General features: G+C 52.0%; 3 protein-coding genes across 20 annotated transcripts; 1 reads left to right on the forward strand and 2 right to left on the reverse strand.

The window, feature by feature from the left end:
- Positions 1 to 478: 478 nt before the first annotated feature.
- Positions 479 to 5,816, reverse strand: Acy1 (aminoacylase 1). 2 transcript variants are annotated; one of them, NM_001005383.2, is made up of 15 exons: positions 5,560 to 5,816; positions 5,073 to 5,177; positions 4,383 to 4,447; positions 4,190 to 4,294; positions 3,727 to 3,821; positions 3,384 to 3,460; positions 3,201 to 3,290; positions 3,054 to 3,110; positions 2,593 to 2,666; positions 2,456 to 2,505; positions 2,171 to 2,315; positions 2,020 to 2,088; positions 1,035 to 1,114; positions 833 to 893; positions 479 to 746 (listed from the first exon to the last, which is right to left on the reverse strand). In NM_001005383.2, the coding sequence occupies exons 2-15, from the start codon at positions 5,164 to 5,166 to the stop codon at positions 582 to 584; spliced, it is 1,227 nt and encodes a 408-aa protein (NP_001005383.2). In that variant the 5' UTR covers positions 5,167 to 5,177; positions 5,560 to 5,816; the 3' UTR covers positions 479 to 581. The 2 variants fall into 2 exon arrangements, with proteins under 2 accessions (NP_001005383.2, NP_001380767.1); NM_001393838.1 differs by having other exon boundaries at positions 5,073 to 5,181.
- A 1,449-nt stretch (positions 5,817 to 7,265) lies between these two features.
- Positions 7,266 to 16,418, reverse strand: Abhd14a (abhydrolase domain containing 14A). Of its 16 annotated transcripts, none has more exons than XM_087561361.1 (7): positions 14,951 to 15,238; positions 13,375 to 13,548; positions 12,855 to 13,194; positions 11,644 to 11,857; positions 11,385 to 11,500; positions 7,808 to 8,043; positions 7,266 to 7,617 (listed from the first exon to the last, which is right to left on the reverse strand). In XM_087561361.1, the coding sequence occupies exons 4-7, from the start codon at positions 11,835 to 11,837 to the stop codon at positions 7,435 to 7,437; spliced, it is 729 nt and encodes a 242-aa protein (XP_087417487.1). In that variant the 5' UTR covers positions 11,838 to 11,857; positions 12,855 to 13,194; positions 13,375 to 13,548; positions 14,951 to 15,238; the 3' UTR covers positions 7,266 to 7,434.
- Abhd14b (abhydrolase domain containing 14b) lies at positions 15,347 to 20,250 on the forward strand. 2 transcript variants are annotated; one of them, XM_087561375.1, is made up of 4 exons: positions 15,347 to 15,419; positions 17,211 to 17,438; positions 18,618 to 18,859; positions 19,201 to 20,250. In XM_087561375.1, exons 2-4 carry the CDS (start codon positions 17,228 to 17,230, stop codon positions 19,378 to 19,380), a joined length of 633 nt encoding a protein of 210 aa, XP_087417501.1. In that variant the 5' UTR covers positions 15,347 to 15,419; positions 17,211 to 17,227; the 3' UTR covers positions 19,381 to 20,250. The 2 variants fall into 2 exon arrangements, with proteins under 2 accessions (XP_087417501.1, NP_001007665.1); NM_001007664.1 differs by lacking the exon at positions 15,347 to 15,419 and adding an exon at positions 16,208 to 16,267 and having other exon boundaries at positions 19,201 to 20,245.
- The last annotated feature ends 113 nt before the right edge of the window (positions 20,251 to 20,363 follow it).

The following is a 20,363-nucleotide window of genomic DNA, read 5'->3' on the forward strand; positions in this document are numbered from 1 at the left end:
TTGCAGCTATGAGAAAAATAGTCCCTTTTGGGGTCTGTGTCCCGATAAGGGAGCCACAGCTCTAGTGCAAGACCGCAGTGCAAAGACAGCAAGGTTCAACATGTAAGTTCAAAGCACTGGTCCCTTACCATGAGCAGGGCTCATTACTGAAAACACCCAGTGGTGACAGGCCAGGGTTCGGATGTTTGTCTAGAACTAAGGTATAGATAAAGCTCTGTCTTCCTTCCCCTGTGCTTATGGAATTTACCTCAGTATTCAGTTCCTGGAGCCCTGGATAACACTGATAACACTATTGGGCATGGCCCAATACACCACTTCTCCAGACCCTCAGTATCCACTTGTGATGGGAACAGTATTTGGACCTTGCAGGTCAGAACACTGGGTTCATGACACAGGAACTAGGGTGTCCAGCTGGGCACAGATGTATAGTACTACTAAGTCCCCAGAGAAACAAATCTACTCCATGATTGTCCAACAGTATAAAGAACATCCCATTCAACACTGGCTTTATTACTGGGCGGGGGCAACAGATCCTTGGCAGTGGTTGGGCTGAAAGCTATGAGGGTTGGAAGGCCTGGGGCTCAGCTTTCACCAGGCAGAGCGGGCACACTAGCAAGTGCAGCAACTAGGCGTGTATATATGTCAACTCCACGTAGAAACACAGCCTCGTGCAGTCGTTCGTTATGGTCATGTAGTAACACGGGTGTGCGGTTCATGGGCGAGAAGCCCAGAGCTGGGATCCCCACCTGGAGGGGTGAGAAAAAGCTGTTAGGAGAAAGGCAGCCTTCAGACTCCCCACTGCCTGGCCCTGCCCTGTGAGTGAGTAGCTCACCGCTCGGATATAACGGCTGTCAGTGGCAGCAGGAAAGATCTCCGGCTCCAGAGTGAGGTTCCTGATCAGAGAAGAGCCTGGTAAATGGGGATGAGGGCAGGAGAGAGACCAGAGGGCCACAGGACGGTGGGAAAGTGGGGAGGCAACAGGGAGGAGAGGTTCTGAGATGTGGGCTATCAGAAGAGGGCTGGGCAGTGCTCACATTTCCTTGCAGGCCCCGCTGAAAGCTGCCCACCAGGGGTCCGTATCATCAGTGGGTGTCATTCGAGGCTCTGTAAACTTCTGGAGTAGGGAAGGGATGACAAGGACATGGGGCTTTGACTCTCACACAATGTGGTGTGTTTGGCACAGGGCACACCCACCCACCTACCGGGCTTCCCGGAGGCCAAGACAGCCCCAGGTCCTCTTCCAGTCCTTCCAGTGCCCTAGGTCTGGGTCCTTCCTCATTCTCATTTACTTTACTCTATTCTTCAGATCCTAGCCCAAATGTTTGCTGTGCAGGCACCCTGGGCCTCAGACCGGCAGAATACATATTCTCTGAATACAAGGTCCTACTTTCCCGGACCACATGCGGGCACAATCACATCATATCACAGTAACTTTTCTTTCTTTCTTTCAAAACACAGGCTGAGTTTAAGGCTGTCCTTAAACTCAGTATGTAGACCAGGCTGGCTTCAAACTCACAAGAGATCTGCCTACTTTTGCAGTGCTGGAATTAACAGCATGAGCCACCACAGCTTGCCTTTGTTTTGCTTTCTAAGATAGGGTCTCAGCTGGCCTTGAGTTCACTAAGTGGCCAAGGCTGGCCTTGATCTCCACCTCTGATTGCTCATGGGCTTATGTCACATTCCTCCTTTAGGAGGGTGCTGGGGATCAAACTAAGGCTTCAGGCATGCTAGGCAAGCACTCGACCAACTGAGCCACACTCCAGATTTCCTATCAAAGGTTGCAAACGTGCCTCCCTGCTCCATGCTGCCGCGAACATGAGGCAAGAGAAGACCCTCCCCACCCCCCGCCATTTTATCCCTTACCATTCAGAATGGTCTTTGCATCTACTGCTTACTGGGTAAATGAAACATCTCTCATGGTTAGGGAGTCAGCCAGATATCTGCAGGGGTCCTACATAATTCCAGACCTAGTAAGCTCCAACTCCTGTGGTTCCCTCATCATAGGTCCCAAGTCAATACCTGAGCAAACTCAAAGGTGACCCCCTCTCCCGCTTCCTGGCACCAGCTCTGCAGCTGCTTCTCGAAGGCCTGAAGGAAGGGGTATGAGCTGAGCCTCCAGTACGGGATGAGTGCCCAGGCTCTCTCCCTCAAACCTGGGTGGGGGCGGCACCTTCATGTCTACATCTGGCGCCACTCGGAAGTCAAAACAGGCACTCATGGTAGCAGGTACCACATTATAGGCCACACCACCTTCGAGCTTAGTCAGATTCACCGAAGTCACGGCCCCTTCCTTCAGGTGAGGGTTCGCCTGCAGCCTGCATTGGTTGGGGTTTGGGGGGAGGCAGAGAGCAGGCGTTGCAAAGGAAAGAAGGTAGCAAGGTAGCCCAAGTCAAAAGTCCTGCACAGCCTTCCAGAGCTGCCCCCTCACCCCACCCCCTTCTTAGGCTGCCTTTACCTCTGCCTCTCCTTCTCCCGGAATGCCAAGATGGAGTTTACAACCTTATGCTAGGAGAGTATGAGGTGAGGTGTAAGAGTGGCTCTGTCCCAGGGACAGAGCCTCCCGAATGCCCAGGCTCCCCCTGGGCCACACACCAACTTCTCAGCTGCTGTATCTTCAATGAAGCGTGAGGCATGGCCTGGCTTCCCAGTGCTGGTAACCCGTATCCCTGGGAGGAAGAGAGTTATCAGCATTAGAGAGCTGGAGACACACTGTGATCTCTGAGCCCACCGCCTACAGCAGGATGCCAGCCAAAGTCAAGAGCTTGCCCTCAGAACCCAGGAAGGCAAAAAAGTCTGGATGCCTCAGGCATCAACTTCCAGAAGATCCTCTGCTGTGCAAATCCTAGCTCTTTCTGGCTGAGTTTGCACCTGGCTAGCACAGGCGGGTGAGGGGTGAGGTGAAGATGCTCCTCAACTAGGAGTAAGCAGGGGAAGCTAGACAGCACGAGAAAAGGTGCACAGTGGGACTGGTGGCTTTGGTCAGCTGACCTGGGGGATGGCTACAGGAAAGGAGGCAGCAAGCAGCACCCCTCTCCCCCAAAACGCATACTCACACCAAGGACTCCGTTCACTATAAAAAACGGTGAAGGCATCAGTGGGGTTGGCCAGGCCTGAGGGAGAAAGTGGGTGTACAGGGTGGAGTGACTCGGCTTCCCGGTGCTGCCTCCCTACCCCTGTGGAAGGCTCGCCAACCTGCTCACCCTCATCCAGAGCAAAGCCTGCCCGCAGAGCCTGGAACTCAGGCCTCTTCACAAACAACTCCATCCCCTTGTGACCTCCGACCTCCTCGTCTGTAAAAGAAGTGTCAGGGATGTGAGGTGAGAAGCCTCCTAACAGACCTTCCTTCCCCTTCTCAAAGATGCCCCTCCCCAAGCCACTCCTACCAGGCACAAATGTCATGTGGATGGTTCTGGGGAACCGGTGGCCCTCGCTCTTCAGCCTTCTCACGGCCTCCAGGTACCTAAAGGAGCAGAAGTTAAGTGCTCAGGGTGTGCATGGTGTAGTCTTGTGCCCTAGAAACTTGGCTGCCATTTATTTCAGGGACTCCAGAAAACTCCCTGCCCTTTTCTGGGCCCGTTTCCCCATTCATAAATGGCCACGGCAGCCATTTCTGCTTTAGACAGACAGTCAAGATGATCCCTGCTTGACTCGGGTTTTCCAACACATCCCTGTGCTCTTGCTGACTCCGAAAGGCCAGCGGCGGTGATCTGGGAGGAGGCTACTCACTGGATGCTGACACTCTTCATGTCCTGGGCGCCCCTAGCATAGATGTAGCCCTCGGAATCCTTGAAGGCTTCAAAGGGGTCGTGATGCCAATGCTCCTGAGGGCAGAGGTGGGAAGAGAGGTCCGCCACAGAATTGAACTGAGAGAGACGGAAGGCTAGAAACCCCAGCTACCTGATTTCCATCCCCCACTTGTCTCCTGCCGCCACCCCCGTCCCTAACACAAAACCCTGACTGGACAAAGGCTGCTGGCTTGGAGCCATAAGAACGTTAAGAGTTAGTGGTGGGTAAACTGGGTATAATGGCACATGCCCTGGCTAGTCAGAGCTACATAGTTAAGACCCTGTCTCAAGAAAAACAAAACAAAACGAGTCAGTGGATGAGATCAGCACCATGGGTCCCTGGGGAATCCTGAAGTCTACACTGTGTCTGTCCTCCAGGCCCGCACACATCCCTCCATACACACCTTGAAGACAGGTACCACATCTGTGTGGGAGTTTAGCAAGATGGAATGAAGCAACGGGTTGGTGCCTGGCCAAGTCAGCACAGTGATCACATAGCCAGGCGCCACCTGCAGAATCAGGGCAGGAAGCAGTTAGCACCAGGCGACAGGGTGTCCCCAAGCCAGGGCCCCACCCTGCTCAAGGCCCCAGGCTCACCTCTATTTTCTGACAGCTCAGACCCAGCTGGCGGGCTCTCTCCTCAAGGAAGGTGACCGCACTCCCTGGGAAAACAGAGAGCCTTGGCACTGCTTTTGCTGGTACCCACTGGCCTAGGCAGCCCAGAGATGTATAGCTGCTTCCCCAACACAATTTCAAACCTCTTGAGACATCTGCACCTGTGTCCCCCAAGGAACACATGTTCTTGGCTCATCAGTGACCCTCTGTGAAGGTCAGGTGTTATCTTTCTTTAATGATAGAGAAGTCAGAGATAAAGAGACTCAGCTTGTAAATCCTACAACAGGATTTGGACCCACGCACAAGATCCTTAGCCACACTAAGCCAGATTCCCTAAGGACTGTGGCCTTTGTACAACTTTGGTAGAGTTAGACCAGGGATGGTTGGCCCAGTCTCCACACGCCACTCTGGCCTTTGAGGAGTGAGGTGAAGCCACGCCTTCCTTAAACGAGCTGCCAGGCATAACCATTAGAAGTTGCACAGCATAGGGAAAGTGTGGGTGCATAGTGGGACCCATTGCCTTGGTCAGCTAACCTAGGGCATGGCAACAGGAAGGGAGGCAGCAGAAACAGCAGAGTCGGGGTCCACAGGGTGGCAGGTGTTGAAGGTAATGTACAGCATTCTCCCAGCCCATGAAGCCCCATCACGGGCCCTAAGACCCTTCATTCTCACCATAGTCAGGATTGGGTTGCACAGTGCAGATGCGCAGGTACTGGCGGAAGAGCGTCACGGAGGGGTGCTCAGACTCAGGACCCTTGGTGGTCATGACGCGGCGTGCTGGCTTGGGTAAAGTGAATAGTTAATTACTACTCCCAGCCCCGGAAGTTGGGGCCCGTGGTCTGCACCTGAACTCTGGCCTTTCCAATGTTGTTCCTATGGGGGTTTGACTCCCCCATTCTGTGCCAAGCCACGTGCTGGCTGCTTTCTAAACATTCCCTCATTTAATCCTCGAAGGAGTGCCTGGAAGTCAGTTTGATCCTCCGAGTGCCCACCTGACATAAGAGAAAGCTGGTGCACAGAGCCAGTTTAGGAGAACTTGGTTTGAATGAGACACTGACTCCCTATACCCTCCTCAAAATATTTCTCCCAAAGGTCGGGCTTTTATGCCACAGAGCCACGGAGCCCCATACTCCTCAACCCCTCCCTAAGGTCCCCCAACCTTGCTCTCTCCAGGTCTCAGTCCAGTGCTCTCCTCAGGTCTCAGTCCAGTGCTCTCCTCTCTCAGGGCCCTCTTGAGACTGTGGCCGGAACTCAGGGTCCACCGAGGTCACAATCTCAAAACCGCCCGGGGCCACCCACCACGTGGCCTGGGCGGAGTGGAGGGGCGGAGACCGAAGACTATATGGGCTGTCCCAGTTCCCGTGGCGGAGCCGGCGCCGTTGTCCCTGCCAGGCTCTGCGTGGGGCCTGCGCTGGGTAACTGGAAGCTTGGATCCGGGATCCACCCACTGGGTCCTCCTCACTGAGGCCAGCTCCGCCCTACCGATACCCCGCCCTGGAGCCTGGACCGCCAGCCCAGGATGGTCCCGCCCCCAGGGAACCCTCCTCCCCTTGCAGCCTCCGGATAGGGCGAGAAAAGAGGGCGGGGCCTGGCGCTAAAAGTCACCGCCGCGCGTTGGGTACTCTGTTCTCTAGGTGCCTGCCTGCAAAGCGCATCCTGTCCTCTCTGCCCTTTCTTGCCTCCACTCCTCAGGGAGACCCCACTCCACCCTTAGGTTACCACACTCCTCCTGTAGTGAGGTTTTTGTTTAGTGTCTGCCCTCCCAACTCTGTGAGTTCCAGGAGGCTGATGTGCCCATGGGGTTCTAACCCTGGTCAGGCAGAGTGGGTGTCTGGCAAAGTGCCATAACCATAAATGAAATATAAATACCCGGATGGGAGAACGTGCGACTCTGTCCACGAGTTTCTGTGTGGCCAAATCCGTGTAACTGTGGATAGAACCTATGTGTGACATTGCTAGTCTGAGGTGGTGGAGGTGCAGAGCGCCAAGCACAATCGGCACACCTCTCAGTATGGGAGAGGGGGAAGGAAAGAGCAGCTTGGCTGACCCTACACTGAACTCTTAGCTCTTCTGCCTCCAGCTGAGCGAGAAACAGAGGCACGACTGTTCCTCTGGCCACCCACAAGCGGTTTGTAACTGTAGCTGCCCACTTGTGCTCCTACCTAGCTGTCCTTTGTACTCCCAGAGAGTTCTGCCCTCTGTTCCAGAGGCTGAGCCAGCTCCGGGAGGGACAAGGGGCAGAAGACTTCAACCCTGGAACCAAGGGAACTGGCAGGGAGGATCAAGGAGGGGTTCATCTCACCCTTGGGGTTGAAGTCTCTGGCTGCTCACCCTTAATAAGGAAGCAAGCAGGTTTGGTGGTTAAACATCAGTTTTAATTCTTTTTTTTTTTTTTTTTTTTTGGTTCTTTTTTTCGGAGCTGGGGACCGAACCCAGGGCCTTGCGCTTCCTAGGTAAGCGCTCTACCACTGAGCTAAATCCTCAGCCCCCAGTTTTAATTCTTAAACCACACTCCATCTCCACCTTCATGTACTCTCCCTTGCTTTCACTCAGCGCAGTTGGGAAGTGACCTATATTCCCTACCGACCCCAGTGGGACTGAAGTCCTAGTAACTCATCTTCCTGCTCCCCCAGTCCTATATCACCCACATTCAACCCCACAATCATTCCCCCTGTTAGACACTGTTACCAGGCCATTTTACAGCGGAGGAAACTGAGGCGCAGAGAAGGGAGCACAGATTTCAAGGAAGTATTACACTCTCACTTAGACTCCCAGGAGCACTGCCTCCAGCCTCCCAATCCCAGCACTGCTGCAGTCTTGCCTCCCACTCCCAGCTTCCCCACATAGTCAGGAAACACATCACTCTCCAGGCAAGACAAAAAGGCTTTTCTTTATTGTGCCTGTGAAATGGAATACAAAAGTCCTGTTTAGGTTTGATCCCCTGTCCCCCAATCACAGCCAGGGACTGTCACCCTGGAAGAGGAGAGTGAGGAGGTCTAGACTCTTCGAGGTGGGTCCTGGGAAGTGAGTCCATTCAAGGCAAATGGTCAAGAAAGGCAAGGAGGGCAAGGTGGAAGGCTTCTGGCTTGTGGAGGTAGCAGGCATGACCTGCATTGTGCAGCTTCACCACGGAGTGGTTGGGCAGGTGGCGGAGCTGCTGAAGTGACTCTCGCGCCAAGGTGTGGTCCAGTTCCCCATACAGGATAAGAGTTGGGGTCTGCAGGGCAAGGCCAGAGCTTGTTGATCCAGGGGCTTGGTGAGGACCCGACCCACCAGCTATTCCTTTACTTGTCCCACACTCTACTTCTTCCATGGAACTGCAGAGGTCAACTCTCTAAGACCCCCCCCCAGTCATACACACACACACACACACACACACACACACACACACACACACACACACACACCTTCACAGCCTGGAATTGTTCCTGTGCGTAATTCCGGGTGGAGGTGGGTGCGATGGGCACGAATCCACATAGCTGGTGGTGGCTTTGCATCAAGAAGGGTAGGGCATAGCTGCCACTCAGTGAGGGGCTCACCAACACAGTATTCTGCAGCTGTAGGTCCCGGAGCACGCCCTCCAGCAACTCCACTCGGCCTGACTCTGTGCTCACCTCCTTTGAAGGGGCTGAGTTCCCAAAACCTGGGAACAGCAGCAGGCACAACCTCAGAGGAGCTAAGAAGTGCTCAGGACTTCCTGCCCATTGCAGTGGGAAAAAGAGCAGAGGACACAGCACACTCTACCCCAGCTATTCTCAGAAGCAAGTTTTTCTAGTATAACAGGTCCACTAAAAGACAAAGCAAACCATGATTCTAGCAGGTGACGTGGCTCACTGGGTAAAAAGCACCAGCTGGATGACTAGAATCTGATCCCTGGAACCCATGTGGTGAGAGGGGAACATGTCTCATGTAGATTAGAGGAGATGAGGAGTGGATACCTAAGAGACTGAAGAAAGGATAAAACTGTTTTGTAGCTTTTCTGAAAGGGAAGACAGTGTATCCCCTGCTTGTAGTGATAATTCTGGAGTTGTAGTTTCTTTTTAAAAGCACAGAAACATTGTAAGAATATGTTTTGTTGGGGCTGGAGAAATGGCTCAGCCGTTAAGAGCACCTGACTAACTTTTCCAGAGGTCCTGAGTTCAATTCCCAGCAACCACATGGTGGCTCACAACCATCTGTAAAGAGATCCGATGCCCTCTTCTGGTGTATCTGAAGACAGCTACAGTGTACTTACATATAATAAATGAATAAATCTTTAAAAAAAAAAAGAAAAAAGAATATGTTTTGTTTTAATCTCAGGTGTGGCCATATGGAGCTGCTCCACACTGCTCCAGATTATGATTTGTCTTGTGCTTTATCAGAGGTGTGGTTTTGCCAGCAGCAGACGGTTCTGGGATTGTGTGATGTTGGGGACCTTTTCAGAGGGTATATAAATGCTAGAGCCCAGCTAGATGGGGTTGGTGGCTGGTGATCATTCAGGGAGGTTGGTTGAGGTTTGTAAGTAATCGTGTTCAAAAAAGAAACAAGAAAGAAATTAGATTCACAGATCTTCCCCCACCTCCCATCTTTCTTTCTCTATCTAGCGAGAAGGGATACAACCAGGGGGGGTAAAGGGTGGGAAAAAGAAGAATTCAGAGGGCTGGAGAGATGAAGAGCTCTGACTGCTCTTCCAGAGTTCCTGAGTTCAAATCCCACCAACCACATGGTGGCTCACAACCATCTGTAATGGGATCTGATGCCCTTTTCTGGTGTGTCTGAAGACAGCTACAGTATACTTTAAATAAATAATTAAAAAAAAAAAAGAACCCAGAAATTATCAAAGACCAGCTATATTTGACTAACTAATTGTCCTTGATACCCAGAGAAACTATTCCTTTGTGTCTTTTGTTTCTGGTTTCTTCCCCCAGGGCCCCAGCAAAGTTTCTCTGTGTATTCCTGGTTGTCCTAGAACTCACTTTATAGATTAGGCTGGCCTCAAACTCAGAGACACCTGCCTCTGCCTCCTGAGTGCTGGAGGCATGTGCCACCATGCCTGGCTCTCCTATAGTTAACACAAAATGTCTAGAGAAGTTTGGGTTACACATTTGAGCACTTCAGGTGACTATGACTATGACAATGTTAAATTGAGGAATGTGCATAAGAAGCCGGTCCATGTCTCCCATGCTTTCCACTGCAGCATTAATAACAGAGAAGGAGGTTTGGAGGACCTGGCTTGGCCTACAAGTCATTGGGTAACCAAGGAAATTAAGGTGTAAATATATTCATTTAAACAAGCAGGATGCTAATACTCCCAACCTCCATATATAGCCTGCATGTTGTTTGTCTGTGTCCGTTTCTCTTTCAGTCTCTGTCTGTCTGTCTGTCTGTCTGTCTCTGTACAGGTAGGTTGAGCCCAGGATCCTGCACATGCTAGGCAAGGACTCTACCATTGAATGACATTCCCAGGCCTTTTTTATTTTTTATTTTAAGGCAGGGTCTCTACTAAATTGTCAGGCTAGCCTTGAACTCACTCTGTAGTCTAGGCAGGCTTAAATCTGGGATTCTCCTGCTATAGCCTCCAGAGCATCTGGGATTACAGGTCTGTACCACCAACCCACCTGTCTGTTACCTCTATGCATGGAAATACCTGAAAGTGGGGGCTGTCACAGCTGTTTAGAGAGTCAAAAGAGAAGTAGCATTGGTTTCTAAAGACTTCACTTAAAAAAATGATTTTATTTTTAATTTATATGTGTATCCCTGCATGTAGGTTTGCACGTGAATTCAAGTCCTCTCAGAACCCAGAAGAGGGCATTGGGTCCCCTGAGCTGGCATTACAGGCTGTTGTGAGCTGCCTGTCACGGGTATCAGAAAAACAAACTCAAATCCTCTGCAGGAAGGCTCATTGCTCCCAGGCTGAGCTCTCTGTCTAGTCCCTGGGCGACCCTCATCCCCCTACTTCCCATCCCCCTACTTCCCATCCCCCACACTTTCCATTCTTAATGAGAAGAATGATGGCGTGGGGCTAGGAGCGTAGCTTAGCGGTTGGTCGAGTGCCTGCCTAGCATTCTTGAGGCCCTGGGTTCAATCCACAGTACGAGAAACACCAACAAACCCAGAGAAAAGCATAGTCCATGTGTAATGTTAAGAAGAATCAGGGTTGGGGATTTGGCTCAATGGTAGAGCGCTTGCCTAGCAAGCACAAGGCCCTGGGTTCAGTCCCCAGCTCCCAAAAAAAAAAAAAAAAAAAAAAAGAAGAATCAAGGCTGGGCTGGAGAGATGGCTCAGCGGTTAAGAGCCCCGACTGCTCTTCCAGAGGTCCTGAGTTCAATTCCCAGCAACCACATGGTGGCTCACAACCATCTGTAAAGAGATCCAATGCCCTCTTCTGGGTTATATATATACTTATATATAATAAATGAATAAATCTTAAAAAAAAAAAAGAAGAAGAAGAAGAACCGAGGCTGGTGAGGTTGGGTTGTTTAGTGAGTGGGTAGAGTGGGTAAAGGGGCTACCAAGCTTGACAGTAACAGAAACCGGAAGAAGAGGACCAACTCTAACAAGTTATCTGCCCCCAGTGGGGTGGGGGTGGGGGGAAAGCCACAAAAATCACATCAAAAAAAGCACAGGGAGGGGCTGGGGATTTAGCTCAGTGGTAGAGCGCTTACCTAGGAAGCGCAAGGCCCTGGGTTCGGTCCCCAGCTCCGAAAAAAAGAACCAAAAAAAAAAAAAAAAGCACAGGGAAATCCTCTCTGATGGTTGCTCCTGAAATGAATCACTTTTCTGTTTTCTCTGTGACCTGCGATAAATAACTCACAGTGTAGTTTTCAAGGTAGGAAATAAAAACAGGTCTTTATTGTAGTGCTTTCTTGTGAACTGCAGCTGGTTTTTCCAGACGTGGGGACCCATACGCCCCAGTTTTGCCGCCCCTCCAGTTCTCCCTTCTGGTGACTTCCTTTGTTCCGACTGCAGTCGGTCCTCTCTACACTCGGATGTGGGGGTTCTTACCTGGAAGGTCGACGGCCACGGCCCGGTAGCCCCTCTTTGAGAGGAGCTGCAGTGTGCCCAGCTGCTCCCATGTGTGGGAATTAAATGCTTTCCCATGGAGAAACACGACTTCCGCCCTGCAGACACATTGGGAAACATGTGGTATGGGACCGGAGCAGCCAGTGTCCCTTCTTCCCAGGGGTCTTCCACTGCCCTCCCAGGCTCTGAGACCCGTGAGTTGGGCTGGGGTCGCCACTAAACCCTTGAGTAAAGCATTTACCTGTGTGTCTGCTGGAGCGGCAGCACCTCCCGGTAAAAGATTTGGGAGCTGCCTCTGGTGAGACCAGTCAGGACTGTGACATTAGGACCTCTCCCGAGCTGGGAAGTCTGCTTGGGTGGGCCAGGCAACCCCATGTACAGTAGGAACATGAGGAGCAGGCCTAGACCCAACAGGGCTGCCTGGTACCGGCTCATGAAGATCTGTACCACACAGCCTGGAGGAGAAAAAGGAAGAGAGAGGCTGGGGAAGACCTGCAGCCCTCTTCCCTTCTTTTGCCCTGAATGAATGTCTGGATGCTAATACCCAACTACTTCTCAGGCTACTTTTTCTGGTCATAGCCTCTGTGCTTGGGCCTCCACACTAAGCACTCAGAAGCCACAGAAAACACAGCGAGCAGATCCCTATCTGTTCTCTGACTATCCCTATAGTTCTCTGACGCCAAGGAATCCAGGCTCACAGGTGAGTTCTCTGCTGCAGTAGCAGCTGGGGAACCGGGACCCAGGGCTAGCTTCCAAACCATCAGATCAAGTGTGTTGGCAGGAGATGGATGAACTGCGGAATGAGGAGGGTGGAGGAGTGAAGGCTGCTAAAGGTCAAAGTGTGCAGAGAGACCTCCACTGAGGGCCTGCGTGGAAATGATTGTCTTTCCTCACAATGAGTAAACTGCTAAAAGCAGACTGTGCCATACGATAGGAGGGGATGGTTCGTGGTCACCTCAACCTTTGTGGGCCAGTTCACAGAGGACTCTGGGCATATGGCTGAGGGGTCAGATGGTGGGGGCTGGGAGGACTGGAGCGGGTCTAGAAATGAAGGGGAAGCATGAAAGCCAGAGAGAAGGATACTCCCCACCCCTCCACCCTGTTTCCGCCAAATGATCTTTCCATGGACTCCTCCGTAGGGAGACTTCGTCAGCGCAGAAGGCTAAACTCATGCAGGACAGGTGGTCTTGCTTTGAGAATTCCCCCTCTGCCTTGAGTTGAGTTCCGTAACTCGGGAGAACCTCCCGGTACCTGCCCAAGCTTCTTGTGAGATTTTCACAAGACACTCCACCTAAGCTGGTGGGGAGGGGGCGTCCCTGTCATCATTTACTGGGCCTAAGATGCACGTGCTTGTCTTATTCTGGGATTCTGGATGCATCTTTACTGAGTGTAAACAAAGTGTGTGTGGTGGGGTAGGGTTAGGAGCTGGGGCCCACCTGGGGCCACACGCACCTCTGTGGAACTCTTCTGGAAGCCTCACTCCCTAGCTCCAGTCAGGCAGTGTGTGGGCTGCAGCAGATCCTCCAGCGCTGATAGAAAATCAGGAGCCAGGTGGAGGAAGAGCACACTCTTCTTCCTAACTGGAGCAGCCAAGGACGCTTGTTTTCACGAAGCTTTAGCTCAGGTTCCCAGGAGGCGGAGTCAGGTTCCCAGGAGGCGGAGCATCCCGATGGACGGACCACTCTTAGTGTCCTGTGCTTCTTTCAGGATCAAGGGGTGGGGTTTCATTCGTTGCCAGAGCAACCTGAGTGCCCAAGAGTAGACAACTGTAGGGGTTCTGACGCAGACTGTTCTGCAGGTGAAGGAGGTTGGAGTTAAACTGTGCTCGTTTGGGCTACTGAAGTGCCCCCTCTACCACGGCACACAGGAGTGCACACTCTCATAAAAGACACAAAAGCCTCGCTTCTGCACACTTTTCAAAGGGCTATCCCCCCAAATCTACAACAGCCTCTTGGCATCCCCAGTGGCTTACGCAGTCAGACTCTTGCAGTAACAGCCACAAAATCCCACGCATGGGTGTGTTAACAGTCTCCTCTAAGATCAAAAGATTCCATGCTGCAGAGAAGCTCCTCAAAGCAGGGAGGTGAACCACCAGAAATCAGTTCCAAGAACTCCATGAAACCGGCAAGATTCACCAGGCCCTTCCCTGCCAGAGCAAACCACAAAAGCTGAGAACCCCTCTCCCACCAAATAAAACTAAGCTGCAAAGAGGAGTCCGAGAGCACACCAGCTCCCTGAAGAAGCAGAAACCAGCCGAGCTGCCTACACGAGGCTTACACACCAGCTGGGGCACTTGGGAAAGGCACTCTCCAACCAGTCCAGCTGCCTGCTGGCTGTGCAGTGTGCTCCATGTTTTGTGAACTGTCACCCCTGCTTTGGGCTCTTGGTGACACAGCTGTCTCTGAGTCCTTTCTGCTCCCATAAATATTTCTGTAAGTAACCTTGATAAAAATAATTGCTTCGACGAGTTGGAGTCTGGTGGTATCCGTGCTGGGGTCTGTCATGGGCTCCCTATCTGGGATAAGTAGACATGTGTTGGGGCTGGAGAGATGGCTCAGCGGTTAAGAGCACTGACTGCTCTTCCAGAGATCCTGAGTTCAATTCCCAGCGAGCACATGGTGGCTCACAACCATCTGTAATGGGATCTGATTCCCTCTTCTGGTGTGTCTGAAGACAGCTACAGTGTACTCATATAAATAAAAAAAAAAAAAGTAGACATGTGTTTTCTCTCTACAGGAAACGTTTTGTCACAGGATGTTAGTCTGTGACAAAAAACAAACAAACAAAACAAAACAAAAAACAAACAAACAAACAAAAAACTTTTGTTATCAGGACAGGCAGAGGGATGGACACATAGGATTTCAAAACCATGTGTAAGTCAGGCACGGTGGCTGATGGTTTTAATCACAGTACTGAGACAGAAGTAGGAGGATCTCTGTGAACTCGAGGCCTGCCTGATCTACATAGGGAGTTCTAGGTCAGCCAGGGTCACATAAAGAGACACTGTCTCAAAAAATTAAAAGTCAACCCATACACAGGCATGGAAGTTCGATATCCAGGACCCATAGAGTGAAAGCAAACAAACAATTCTTGAAACTGTCCTCTGACCTCCATACACATCCTCCCCCATAAATAAAATATGAAAAGGGGAGGAGCTACAGGTGAAGGCTCTTGACAAGCCTGACAATCTGACTTTAATCCTTGGAATTCACAGCCGTGGAAAGGATGAATGGATTCCAGCAAGTCTGGACTTGACCTCCCTATGTGTCCCCCCACCAACATAAATAAATGTTTAAAAAAAGAAAAAAGACGCAAGGAAAAAGATATTACTAGCAAGCAAGGACCTGGGGGTGGGGAGGGACAGGCGGGGGAAGAAACGCACAGCTGAGGGACACACATAAACTTTCGGAAATACACGCAGTCATATGCAGCGATCAACAGAAAAGAGACCTACAAGCAGGCAGGCAGACCGGAAAACACCTACCTCCAGGCGCCCCTCACCCCCACCCCACCCCGGCCAAAGCGGAGAGAAGCACTTATACCCAGACCTTCAAAAACACACAGACATTCTCGTGCATAGGGGCACAGGAACACTGTTGTACACGTGTTGCCTTGCGCTTGCGCCTTCCGAAGGACTCTGCCCCAAGCGGCAGGGACAAGGATGGCAGATCTCGGGACAACCTGCTTGCCTCCTTCCCTGGGGACACTCACCGCACTGACAGGAGTGACCAGGAGGGCTCCGGTGACGCGGGGCCCGGCCTAGGCGGAGCCAACTGCCAAACAGCCTAGCGCGTTATGGCACAGCCTCCTCCTTGGTAAGCTGGCGACCGAAGTCCAGCCACCCAGGCGCGCTTGCGCAGTATGCAGCTGCAGGCCAAGCCTGGTTACTAGGGAAGGACGTGGGGCGGTGCCCTAAAGCACCGAGGCCCGCCCCTCTCAGCCCCAGATTTTCCGAATTGTTTTTGGCCTGAGGCCTGAGAACCTGTGGAGGGCCACCAGATTCATCAATTTTAGCAGGTTTGTTTGCAAAATGGGGTTTAGGAAAGACCCACTGCATAAGGTTGTCATAGAACTTAAGGATAGGTCAAGCCTCAGAAGAGTTTTTGGCACCGAACTCTCCTAGCGTAAGTGCCAGATGATGTTATTATCATGCATCAGCTCCAGGCTTCTGCCCAAGCATTTTCCTTACTCTCCCCATTCCCCTGCTGGGTCAGAGTTGAGGTCTGTACAGGGCACTTATTATTGGTTGGCAACCTGTGATCGACATCTGGTCTGTCCCAGGTTCAGGCCTCTGTGTTGCAACCAGACCTCGCGAGGGGCAGTGAGGCCCTGAAGGGCGCAAAAGATTCACTACTTACTTATTGGTACCTCGCCAAGGTTGATATTAACCACATTCATTCTACAGGCTCAGAACAGACTCCAAGGCCACCTGGCTGAACTTTGGCAGAACCTTTCACTCAGATATGTAGGATGTCAGCTTTATGACAGGTGTACAACCCGTCCTGTACTGTCCTGACTCGGGGTGAGGGCTGGAATGGGGGGGGGGGTGGCGGACAGCAATGATACCAGAAATAGCTTTCGCCTTTAAGTCAAGCCATTTCCGTGTGGGGCAGATTGCTGAGGGTTTCGAGATCTTCAACACTGCTTTTGGTGCACATGGGGGTGGAGGTAGGCTTGGGGAAACAGGTTCGATCCAAGAACCGAGGGTTAAAGCGCAGACGAGCCTAGTGGCAGCTTGTGACCAAGAGAGGGCGCCTGGAACACCTAGGCCTGTTCCCACCTCCTGCCCAGCCCCTTTCCTACTGCTCTCCCCACCCGCCAACAGCACACGCCATTCTCCTGCGGAAGACCACGCACATTTTCAGGTACCACCCTGGACTCTCGACTCTCTCTCTCTGCGTCTCCACTCAGAACCCACATGCCCCAAGTCTTCTCACCTCGGCTCTCCAGGTCACTTCTCTCTGGGCTACCCCTCCTTCTCGTGCTCCCTCCAGACAGACTCAGGGATCCGGAACTGTGGCCAGTGAGCCGAGGGAGCCTTGGCAGCGCGGGCGACCGCAGCGTCAACTGGTTGGGCTCCAGCGGCTAGCGCTCTGAGCACCCCGCGTCCCTGGCAGTCAGAAACTCCAAAGTCCTTGCTGACCGGTGCATGTGTTTCTGCTTCTGGAAAAAGGGCCTTCATCCCAAACAAACTTGGTTTCTTGCCTGTGTTATTAGTTCAGCCACAGTATGATAGTGTTGGTTTAGATGAGGCCAATCAGGACAGTATTTATCCTTGGTTGAGCACTATGTCCAAGGCATGTGTAAGTTTTTCCCCTCATACATAGCTTCATTTAATATCTATGAGCTAGTATTGAATAGACCCATATACCAGTTTTACTAGCAGCAGATACCTTAACTAGTAGAGACCACCCTGATTCTTCACTTTTTGCATAGCTTTCCTTTTTGTCTTCTCAAGACAGGGTTTCTCTATGTAACCCTGGCTGTCTCTGAACTCACTCTATAGACCAGGCTGGCCTCAAACTCAGGGATCCACCTGTCTCTTCCCCCCAAGTACTGGGACTAAAGGTGTGCGCCACCAACCGCCCAGCAGGTTTTCTTAAATTTTTTATGCGACATTCGTAACTCTGCCATGTTTCTGTTAAGACACTTAAAGTCCAGCATCAAGCAACCAAGTTTGAGCGGCAGAAATATGTGCTTTTCCTGACCTTAATTCAGATCCTAGAGACCTGGTAGTCACCTAACTGCTCCCTGCCGCTCCCAGGCAGGGGTTCCTTCCTTCCTCATCAGCCTGGCTTTGAACTGCAGGCACATCACCATCGGGCATGGCCAATGTGGAGCTGAGTGAAGGCACCATCCAGGTGCGGGGCCAGAGTCTTTTCTTCAGAGAGGCCCGGCCTGGCAATGGGCAGGCTGTCCGCTTCTCTGTGCTGCTGTTACATGGTATCCGCTTCTCCTCTGAGACTTGGCAGAACCTGGGTACTCTGCATAGGCTGGCTGAGGCTGGCTACAGGGCTGTGGCCATTGATCTGCCAGGTACTTCTGGGGGTAGGGCTTCCGTGCCAGGGTTGGGGAAAGCTTGAGGACGGAGGGCTGGAAGGATTTAGCCAATCTGGTCCCTGAGCTTGACGGAGTTAGGTAGCTAGACCTTTGAACTTGTCAGGTCTTGCTCTAGAAAGGTCAATAAACTGATTTGCTGTTTTTCACTGGTACTGGGCCTGTGTCTCGAAGCCTCTGGGCTCATTCCCCTTCCCTCATCTGTAATGGTAGGTACCACACTGCTGCTGGTGACTGTCCCTAGTGAGCACAGAAGGAGATCATCTGTGTGAAATGCATTAGCTAGTACTTGACAAGCAGTAGAGAGTGCCCAGCTGATTGGAAGCAAAGTACCTGGAGAGAACCATATTGACCGTCTGGTGATAGCACTAACCTTCTAGAGCCTTGGGAAGCATGACAGGGCCTGATGGATGGCTAAGTACCCGGTCACCTATTTGCAAGCACAGTCCTTGAGCTGGGCACTTCCAGATTGCTTGACAACCTGAATCGCCAGGCCCCACCCCTTCTAGTGTCTAGTGAGGAATTGGAGACATAGCCTATCTGACAGGATCTAATCCCCTCACGGGCTAGAGCTGATACAGTTTCAGGTTTCAAGGGCAGATTTCCAGCCTGGTCAGGCTTGCTTCCAACAGTGGGTTGGGCTGAGCTCGGAGGTGAAGATCTACACTAATGTTGTTGTGGGGGAGGGGCGGCTGGTAAGTCCCACTGCAGAAGTAGTCTCCTCAGCTGTGATCTCCCAGCACCCCAGGGTCAAGTCAGGGCTCGGTGCCTTTTAAACAGTTAACATGCACAACTTTAAATGACATATTTAAACCCCCTTTAAGGAGAGGGGGAAACTGTGCAGCTGAGGAGGGCTGAGAGGCCTCACCCACGGTCATCTTTAGAGTAAACAGAGAACGAAGACTCAGACCGGTCCTGATAAAGACTCCAACGCTTCACTCCTTTCAGGACACTGTTAGTTTGAAGACAAACGTGGAAGGGATTGTCTCATTCTCGCCACCGATATAATACACTGGGCTGTGGGTGGATGTGAATGGATTCAGTCGACTGGGTGTTATATGAACCTGGGCACGGAGTGGTTGACCTAGGAGCACTTGCTGGAGGAAGGGACCCTCCCCATTCATTGTCCCTGTCTCTCCTATGCCCGAATCCCTGCAGGTCTTGGGCGATCCAAGGAAGCAGCAGCCCCTGCCCCTATTGGGGAACTGGCCCCTGGCAGCTTCCTAGCTGCCGTGGTGGATGCCTTGGAGCTGGGATCCCTAGTTGTGATCAGTCCATCATTAAGTGGCATGTATGCACTACCCTTCCTCGTGGCCCCTGAGTCCCAGCTCCGGGGCTATGTACCGGTGGCTCCTATCTGCACAGACAAGATCAATGCTGCTGACTACGCCCGTGTGAAGGTACCGCATGCATATGTGTACGTGTGAACGTGACACGGAGGTGGTATCTCAGGAGCAAGGCAGGGTCCATCCCTGGGCCATCTTCATGTGGGAGCTGGGTGACCAATGGGATGGTTTCTGCAGACTCCTTTTGGTTGACTTGGTGAATTACTAATGCTAACCTCTGTATAAACTGTGTTCTGGGGAAAGTACAAAGCCATGTCCCCACCTGCCGGATCAGCTTCTCTCTCCTCCTCAGGAGGGCAAGAAAAGACCAAAGTGGTGGCGAGGCCTGAAGCTAACCTTTGTAAAGTGGGCTGGTGCGACAAGTCCCTGACTCTGTCCCCTTTCCTTCCTCTCAGACTCCGACTCTCATTGTATATGGAGACCAGGACCCCATGGGCTCCTCCAGCTTTCAACACCTGAAGCAGCTGCCCAACCACAGAGTGCTGGTCATGGAAGGGGCAGGGCATCCCTGTTACTTGGACAAGCCGGATGAGTGGCATACGGGGCTTCTGGACTTCCTGCAGGAGCTAGCTTGAGACTGAGTCCGGCTGATAGGGACGACAGACTGACTGCCTGCTCTAGGATCTCTTGCTGTCTTCTGGTCTCTGGCTTGTGCCTCACCTGCAACAGGTCTGTCTATGCATCTGTCTGTCTTGCTGTCCTTTCTGCTTTTCTCTCGCAGTGACAGATCAGATCAAGGAGGTAAAATCAAGTGGGAAAAGCCTTGGATTCAAGGAGAGATCTCTGATTGTGGGTAATCCATGAGCTTCTCCTACAGGCTTCCGCTTGGCTCTCACTCCTGCCTTACTTTACTTTCTGGTCCATCTCCCTCTTGAGCTGCTCTACAGAGAAGTCCATTCCTTTTGCTCCCCTACCCTTAAGGCCACATATAACACGAGTGTATGCTTGTTTAGATTTATCCCACACCCAAACAGAACCTCTCCCTTGGGAGCAGCACAGGGGTCCACATGATTGGCCCAATGCCACGTTCTTGTGTAGCATTGCATCTCACGCTGACACAGGTACATGTGCTGTTCCCCCGAACGAAGGAGGGAGCCTTTTAAGAGATTCATTTGCCAGAATAAAAATGTAAGCACCCCTAGGAGGGAGCCTTTTAAGAGATTCATTTGCCAGAATAAAAATGTAAGCACCCCTTAGGTTTCTCTTACTAACCCCTTGCAACTGGTCCCAGACCAGAATTGCTTCCTCAGAAGGGAAGGTGCACCTCTCTGCTTTTCAACCTCCCCGTTTTTCTTTTCCCCTTCTTCTTGGGGGGCTGCACGCCTCCCCTGGTCATCAAGCATGAATCTTCTCAGCCAAGCCCATTTCCTGCTCTGAGGTTTGGGAGTGGGATAGGGAGACCGACTACGGAGGTCCCTGGAATAAAGTGATACAATTAGACCTCACATGCTTTTGCTGTCTCCAGCGCGCCGCCCCTCCCCCTTCCCCTTGGGACTGCCACTGTGGGCTCCTCCCCCACCCTGGCGGGACCAGATGGTCCCCCTGCCCTTTGTCCACT

The sequence above is a fragment of the Rattus norvegicus genome, chromosome 8 (assembly GCF_021556685.1).
Source record: "Rattus norvegicus strain SHRSP/BbbUtx chromosome 8, alternate assembly SHRSP_T2T, whole genome shotgun sequence".
Classification (NCBI taxonomy): domain Eukaryota; kingdom Metazoa; phylum Chordata; class Mammalia; order Rodentia; family Muridae; genus Rattus; species Rattus norvegicus.

Bases quoted from the DNA above. Each gene is read 5' to 3' on its own strand.
- Abhd14b (XM_087561375.1), top strand. From the start codon at position 17,228: ATGGCCAATGTGGAGCTGAGTGAAGGCACCATCCAGGTGCGGGGCCAG. The intron at 17,439-18,617 runs GTACTTCTGGGG...GAATCCCTGCAG, and splicing joins TGTGGCCATTGATCTGCCAG to GTCTTGGGCGATCCAAGGAA. The intron at 18,860-19,200 runs GTACCGCATGCA...CCTTCCTCTCAG, and splicing joins CTGACTACGCCCGTGTGAAG to ACTCCGACTCTCATTGTATA.
- Acy1 (NM_001005383.2), bottom strand. From the start codon at position 5,166: ATGACCACCAAGGGTCCTGAGTCTGAGCACCCCTCCGTGACGCTCTTC. The intron at 4,448-5,072 runs GTGAGAATGAAG...CTGTTTTCCCAG, and splicing joins GCAACCCAATCCTGACTATG to GGAGTGCGGTCACCTTCCTT. The intron at 894-1,034 runs GTGAGCACTGCC...TTCTCTGATCAG, and splicing joins AGCGGGGCCTGCAAGGAAAT to GAACCTCACTCTGGAGCCGG.
- Abhd14a (XM_087561360.1), bottom strand. From the start codon at position 11,837: ATGAGCCGGTACCAGGCAGCCCTGTTGGGTCTAGGCCTGCTCCTCATG. The intron at 8,044-11,384 runs GTAAGAACCCCC...TGCTGTTCCCAG, and splicing joins CGTGGCCGTCGACCTTCCAG to GTTTTGGGAACTCAGCCCCT. The intron at 7,618-7,807 runs GTGTGTGTGTGT...CTTGCCCTGCAG, and splicing joins AACAATTCCAGGCTGTGAAG to ACCCCAACTCTTATCCTGTA.